The sequence below is a fragment of the Salvelinus sp. IW2-2015 genome, unplaced genomic scaffold, assembly GCF_002910315.2.
Source record: "Salvelinus sp. IW2-2015 unplaced genomic scaffold, ASM291031v2 Un_scaffold4181, whole genome shotgun sequence".
Taxonomy (NCBI): Eukaryota; Metazoa; Chordata; class Actinopteri; order Salmoniformes; family Salmonidae; genus Salvelinus; species Salvelinus sp. IW2-2015.
The window spans coordinates 23,255-30,971 of NW_019945452.1; the positions used below are offsets into that span (position 1 = coordinate 23,255).

Below are 7,717 nucleotides of genomic sequence, written 5' to 3' on the forward strand. Positions count from 1 at the left end.
GGCTGGGCGAGGCGAGATGGAGGCGGGCGAGACGAGATGGAGCTGGCGAGGCGAGATGGAGGCTGGGCGAGCGAGATGGAGGCTGGGCGAGACGAGATGGAGGCTGGGCGAGACGAGATGGAGGCTGGGCGAGAGTAGCCTAGGAATCAGGGATCCAAGGAAAGACTTGATGTCTCTCAGAGCTCGCACCATGAGATGTCACTTCCTGGTATGAGCTTCAGAAGACCCGGGTCATATGTGCCACCATAGGCTGCTTCCCAAATGGCACCCTGCTCCCTACATAGTGCACTACCTTGACCAAGGCCCCAAGGGAATAAGGTGCCATTTGGTACACAACCATAATCAATGCCTTCAAAACACCCTTCTTCACCCAGCGTCCTAAACTCAGGTTATATAATATGGCAAATCTTTAGTTTAAAGGATGTTTCCCAGTTCAGTTCATTCAATCTTTGCTCTATCAGTTCCACAGCAGCGTTCAGTCTGGGGTTAGGGTACGGGGTTAGGGGAGGGAGGGGTTAGGGTACGGGGAGGGAGGGGTTAGGTACGGGGAAGGGAGGGGTTAGGTACGGGAAGGGAGGGGTTAGGGTACGGGGAGGGAGGGGTTAGGGTACAGGACAGCAGAGGGAGTGTGTTGATAACACCAAGCGGGGAGGCCAGACAGCAGAGGAGTGGTTAAACAGGAGGGAACACCAGAGTACAGTTCCTCTCCTTCTCTGTCCCAGCCCAGGAAGACACTCTGATTGGCTAGTTCCTGGTTGTTGGGCAGGGTGCTTCTCAGGTAGTGGTTGACTATCTTGGGAGTCCAGTCTGCTCTGGTGAGGAATGCTCTCGTAGGGTTAGGGTCCAGGTCTAGGATGGACACGGAGTAGGTGAACGAGGCTTCGAAGGCTGGATCTCCAGGCTCTGGTCCAACCTGTAGGTAGTACACAGGGGAAAGAATGAGGGTCTGCTCCACGTTGGCAGTACACAGGGGGAGAAGAATGAGGGTCTGCTCCACGTTGGCAGTACATAGGGGAGAAAATGAGGGTCTGCTCCACGTTGGCAGTACATAGGGAGAAGAATGAGGTCTGCTCCACGTTGGAGTCAACAGGGGAGAAAATGAGGATCTGCTCCACGTTGGCAGTACACAGGGGGAAAGAATGAGGGTCTGCTCCACGTTGGCAGTATATAGTAGTGACTGGTTACCCTGGGAACCAGTCTGTTGTGCTAACAGTACAAGGAGTGGACTGTAGCCCTAAAAGCACACGGTAGGTAAGAAAAGGACAACTAGATAGAATTTAACTAGGTCCTCACCCGTCCTCCTCCCCACAGGTTGCTATGGTGATCATGATAGAGCAGTCCTTGGCTGTCATGGCAACTCTGTACTGGTGGACCTGATGAGAAGCAGCCATATTAGACAAATAAYSRTTTAAAAAATATATATTTAAAATCCACTTTATTAGACAAGACTACATCCATTTCAAAATGCGGAACAACAAGCCCTAAGGCAATATAATGTATATTTATGAGGCCGTGTATAAATAATGCCGTTTTTTTTTACCATCCACTTCAATACTGTAGGTTTTACAGAGTCGCATGGTAAGAAAGACGAGGATTCTCACCTTCCCGACCGCGTACTCGACAGAGCCATCGTCTTCAGTTGGACACTTCTGGATCTTCTCCAGGAAGCTCTGGCTGTACGGACCGTCTATCTGAAGGCTACTTCTACAGGAAAACAGTCGGTCTTAAGAAAAGAAAAACTACTCTTTTGGTATTTCTTTCATTAGTCCCAAAATGTTTTAAGATATATGTAACTTTGGAAGCACAGCCGGCATTTATATCCCAACTGAAAAGAAACCAAACGGGGGGGGGCCAAACCATTCAGATGCTACAGACGTTTGTGAGAAGACCCATTTTTTTTTGATGTCTCATGGTCTGACATGGACACCCCTTCAAATTAGTGGATTCGGCTATGTCAGCTGACAGGTGTATGCAATCTCCATAGACAAACATTGGCAGTAGAACAGCCTTACTGAAGAGCTCAGTGACTTTCAACGTGGCACCGTCATAGGATGTCACCTTTCCAACAAGTCGGTTCGTCAAATTTCTGCCCTGCTAGATCTGCCCCCGGTCAACTGTAAATGCTGTTATTGTTCAGTGGAAACGTCTAGGAGCAACAACGGCTCAGCCGCGAAGTGGCAGGCCACACAAGCTCACAGAATGGTACCACTGAGAGCTGAAGTGCATAAGAATTGTCTGTCCTCGGTTGCAACACTCACTACAGTTCCAAACTGCCTCTGGAAGCAACGTCAGCACAAGAACTGTTCATCGGGAGCTTCATGAAATGGGTTTCCTTGGCAGAGCAGCCGCACACAAGCCTAAAATCACCATGCACAATGCCAAGCGTCGGCTGGAGTGGTGTAACGCTCGCTGCTATTGGACTTTGGAGCAGTGGAAATTAGTTCTCTGGAGTGATGAATCACGCTTCACCATTTGGCAGTCCGACAGACGAATCTGGGTTTGGCGGATGCCAGGAGAACGCTACCTGCCCGAATGCATAGTGCCAACTGTAAAGTTTGGTGGAGGAWGAATAATTGAATAATGTTTTTCATGGGTTCAGGCCCCTTAGTTCCAGTGAAGGGAAATCTTAACTCTACAGCATACAATTACATTAGGTATACCTAGGTTATTACACGCCATCTAGTGGTATACCTAGGTTATTACACGCCATCTAGTGGTATACCTAGGTTATTACACGCCATCTAGTGGTATACCTAGGTTATTACACGCCAAATGTGTTGACATTAGTTATTCAGAACTGAAACCCCTGAATAACAGTATTGTGGTTCTCACCTCTCTTTAGGAAAGTCCTGTAGATGCTGCTCCACTCGTTTAAACAGGGGGTTTAACCCCTCAATGTCTAAACTATCCAGCATCTGAGTCCCCAGGATTTTGTCCAGGACACAATCTTTGGGTAGGCAGTGGTTAGCTGGGGGAAAAAAATACAAATTCTTTAAGGTTTGTTTGTTGGTTTTAGTTATTCTTATGAAAACGTCAAACTACACCGAACAAAAAATAMAAAATGTAACATGTAAAGTGTTGGTTCCATGTTTCATTTACTGAAATAAAAATATCCCTGAAATGTTCCATACGCACAAAAAGCTTATTTCGCTCAAGTGTGTTTACATCCCTGTTAGTGAGCATTTCTCCTTTGCCAAGATAATTCAGCCACCTGACACAGGTGTGGCATATCAAGAAGCATGATCATTACAAAGGTYCACCTTGTGCTGGGGACAATAAAAGGCCACTAAAATGTGCAGTTTTGTCACAACACAATGCCACAGATGTCTCAAGTTTTGAGGGAGTGTGGAAATGGCATGCTGACTGCAGGAATGTCCACCAGAGCTGTTTCCAGAAAATTGAATGTTAATTTCTCTATAATAATTCTCCTCCAACGTAGTTTTAGAGAATTTGGCAGTACGTCCAACGGACCTCACAACCACCGARCACGTGTATGGCGTCGTGTGGGCGAGCGGTTTGCTGATGTCAACAGAGTGCCCCATGGTCACGGTCTGGTTTATGGTACGGTCACTTTCAGGGTATCTGTGACCAACAGATGCATATCTGTATTCCCAGTCATGTGAAATCGATTGATTAGGGCCTTAACGAATTTCTTTAAATTGACTGATTTCCTTATATGMACTGTAACTCAGTAAAATATTGGAAATTGTTGCATATTGGGTTTATATTTTGGTTCAGCATATTTTGGTAACACATTCAGTATAATTAAGCAATAAGGCACGAAGGGGTGTGGTATATGGCCAATATACCACGGCTAAGGGCTGTTCTTATGCACGACGCAACGTTACAGCAATACAAATGTTGTGGTATACGGTTTGATATACCACGGCTGTCAGCCAATCAGCATTCAGGGCTTGAACCACCCGGGTTTATAATGCTTTATAAAACTTGTTAAAAGCATGCATGAGCCTTTATTAAATTCTCCCCGTCTCTCACTGTTGCGTAGCAGGTCCCGGTGCAGGAGGCTGGCCTCACACCTCGCTCTGCCCTCAGACAGGTGAGTCTTCCTGGAATCCCAGGAACTCAACAGGGCACTCACGATCACCTGGATCAACTCATTCAGAACCACCTGGGGGTTTAAACAGAGAGTTACAGGAAAGGAGGACAGAACATTAAGACTGTCACAAATGGCATGCTATTCTCTATGTGGTGCACTACTTTTGACCAGGGCCCAGAGGGAATAGGGTACAATTTGACCAGGGCCCATAGGGAATAGGGTACCATTTGACCAGGGCCCATAGGGAATAGGGTACCATTTGACCAGGGCCCATAGTGAATAGGGTGCCATTTGACCAGGGCCCATAGGGAATAGGGTGCCATCTGTTGACCACGCCCCATAGAATAGGGTTTGCCATTGGACCAGGGCCCATAAGGGAATTAGTGAGCTAGGTGCCATTGGAGCCAGGGCCCATGCGGGAATAGGGTTGCCATTTGACAGGGCCCTTAGGGAATAGGTCCATTTGACCAGGGCCCAGAGTAGCTTACTACGCCAGGAGTTACACGTAACCGGCCCTCCAGAGAGCTTTCAGATGTTACCGGACCCCAGAGAGCTTTTACAGTAACCGGCCCCAGGCTTACAGACCACCCCGCAGAGAGCTTTACAAGTATAGCACCGGCACTACAGAGAGCCTTTACAGTAACCCGGGCCCAGAGAGCTTTACAGTAACACTCGGGCCCCAGAGAGCTTATACGTAAGCCCGGCCTGTCTGAACAATGAAATGGCGGCACAATAATGGCGAGAGAAGAAGTTGCATTTTTATGTAGCAAACTTCCCAATTGTTGACCGAGTGCATCCCCTGGCAGCCATCTTCAATGGATTAGTCCACTGAGACCACCCGGGCATACCCTGCATACCCCGGCGCATTCTGGATTAGTCCAACATGAGACGCCGGGGCACCTGCGGCCAAAATACAGGATTATGCAGCCCATTCAATGGATTAGTCCACTGAGACATCGGGGCATCCCTGCAGCCCATTCAGATGGATTAGTCCACTGAACCGCGGGCATCCCTGCAGCCCATTCAATGGATTAGTCCACTGGAATCCGGGGCATCCCTGTCAGCCATTCAATGGATTAGTCCACTGAGACCGGTAGCAGTCCCTCGCCCATTCAGTGGATTAGTCCACTGCTGAGACCGGGGCATCCCTGCAGGCCCCCATTCAGTGGATTAGTCCACTGAGAACCGGGCATCCCTGCAGCCCATTCAATGGATTAGTCCACTGAGACCAGGGGCATCCCTGCAGCCCATTCAATGGATTAGTCCACTGAAGACCGGGGCAATCCCTGCAGCCCATTCAATGGATTAGTCCACTGAGACCGGGGGCATCCCTGCAGGCCCATTCAGTGGATTAGTCCACTGAGACCGGGGCATCCCTGCAGCCCATTCAGATGGATTAGTCCACTGAGACCGGGGCATCCCTGCAGCCCAATTCAATGGATTAGTCCACTGAAGCACGGCATCCCTGCAGGCCATTCAATGGATTTAGCTCCACTGAGACCGGGGCATCCCTGCAGCCCATTCAATGGATTAGTCCACTGAGACCAGGGCATCCCTGCAGCCCATTCAATGGATTAGTCCACTGAGACCGGGCATCCCTGCAGCCCATTCAATGGATTAGTCCACTGAGACCGGGCATCCCTGCAGCCCATTCCTAATGGATTAGTTCCACTGGAGGACCAGTGGCGGCAGTCCCTGCAGGCCCATGTCAGATGGATTTAGTCGGCACTGACACCCGGGCCATCCCTGCAGGCCCATTCATGCATGTACTGAGTGTGAGATTCGCCCTCATCATGAATTGCACCGGGGCATCCTGCACGGCCATTCAATGGATTAGTCCACTGAGACCACGGGCATCCCTGCAGGCCCCATTCAATGGATTAGTCCACTGGACCCAGGGCATCCCTGCAGGCCCCATCATGGATTAGTCCACTGAACACGCATCACACATAGGCATTCAGCTGGGATTAGTGCCAACTTGAGACCTAGGGTGCAGTCCCTGCAGGCCATTCAATGTGATCTAGTCACCGAAGGACTCTGGCTCCGCATCCCTGCAGCCCACCTCAATGGATTTAGTCCACTGAGGACCAGGGGCAAGTCCCTGCAGGCCATTCTAATGGGATTAGCGTCCACTGAGACCAGGTGCTCAATCCCTGCAGCCAGTGTTCAGTGGATTAGTCCACTGAGACTGAGGATCAATCAGCCATTATAGAGGAGTGGGACAACATTCCACAGGCCACAATCAACAGCCTGAAACATACTCTATGTGAAGGAGATGTGTTGCGCTGCATGAGGCTAAATGGTGTCACACCAGAATTACTGACTGGTTTTTCTGATCCACGCCCATACCTTTTTGGTTTTAAGGTATCTGTGACCAACATATGAATATCTTTATTCCCAGTCATGTGAAATACAGAGTTTAGGGCCTAATGAATTTATTACAATTGACTGATTTCCTTATATGAACTGTAACTCAGTTAAATTGTTACGTTTCGATTTTTGTCCYGTATAGAAGTTACTTATAGATTTGTATCATTTAGGATATAGATTGAATTTAAGATAAAAACATGACAATGACTAAGAAACTATTATAAATTAAAATGAAACTGTTCCACCAAAACGTACAAAATGAAGATCAGAACTGACATGCAAGTCGGTAGAAAATGGTAAGATAAATTGTCACTCCAAATGGAAAAGGTTGTCGACCCCCTGTGGTAGCCTATTGCCTGCAACTTTGAGATTGTAACGGCAGAATCTGGGAAGGCCAGCAGCGAGAGGGAGGGGGTCAGAAACAGGTTTATTTATTTGGGTTAGGCTAATCTTGATCTCTGGCTCCCTCGAGTCTTGTGTGTTTGTCTTAATTACTTAACCAAACAACGTGCTTAKAGCATCAGACAAGCTCGTTACAGAAAGTTGATTTGATTAAAAACACACAGGGTGTGAACATATATGGAAAAAATACACGTTTAAACATTTCGAACCAACGAAGAAAAGACTACTCTCGGTCGAACAAGATTATTTGCTGTCGGGGACAGCCCTAACCAAATTGCACCCTATTCCCCATGTCAGGGGTATTCAACTTTGACCCTACGAGGGATAGAGCCTGCTGGTTTTCTGTTCCACCTGATCATTAAATTGGACCCACCCGGTGTCCCCGGGTCTAAATCAGTCCCCGATTAGAGGGGAAACAGATTATTTGCTGTCGGGGACAGCCCTACCCAAATTGCACCTATTGCCCATGTCAGGGGTATTCAACTTTGACCCTACGAGGGATAGAGCCTGCTGGTTTTCTGTTCTGCCTGATCGTTAAATTGGACCCCAGGTCTAAAATGAGTCCCCGATTAGAGGGGAACCTGGTGTCCCCATCTAAATCAGTCCCCGATTAGAGGGGAACCTGGTGTCCCCAGGTCTAAATCAGTCCCCGATTAGAGGGGAAACCTGGTGTCCCCAGGTCTAAATCAGTCCCCTGAATAGAGGGGAAACCTGGTGTCCCCAGGTCTAAATCAGTCCCCTGAATAGAGGGGAACCTGGTGTGTCACAGGTCTAAATCAGTCCCTGATTAGAGGGGAACCTGGTGTCCCAGGTCTAAATCAGTCCATGATTAGAGGGGAACCTGGTGTCCCCAGGTCTAAATCAGTCCCTGATTAGAGGGGAACCTGG

General features: G+C 48.5%; 1 protein-coding gene and 1 long non-coding RNA gene across 2 annotated transcripts in view; both read right to left on the bottom strand.

Annotated features, from left to right (window-relative positions):
* Positions 1–549: 549 nt before the first annotated feature.
* LOC112076989 (inositol-pentakisphosphate 2-kinase) overlaps positions 550–7,717 on the bottom strand; it is a 27,754-nt gene continuing 20,586 nt past the window's right edge. Inside the window, 9 exon segments of the mRNA XM_024143603.2 lie at positions 550–702; positions 704–796; positions 798–838; positions 841–876; positions 879–913; positions 1,294–1,373; positions 1,602–1,704; positions 2,833–2,968; positions 3,997–4,129. Coding sequence (XP_023999371.2) covers positions 673–702; positions 704–796; positions 798–838; positions 841–876; positions 879–913; positions 1,294–1,373; positions 1,602–1,704; positions 2,833–2,968; positions 3,997–4,129 — 687 coding nt within the window. The 3' untranslated portion in view covers positions 550–672.
* The window catches only part of LOC139026241 (uncharacterized), a 331-nt gene continuing 249 nt past the window's right edge, over positions 7,636–7,717 (bottom strand). The window contains exon 3 of the long non-coding RNA XR_011477992.1: positions 7,636–7,713. This is a non-coding gene — a long non-coding RNA (uncharacterized lncRNA). The remainder of the gene's footprint in view (positions 7,714–7,717) is intronic.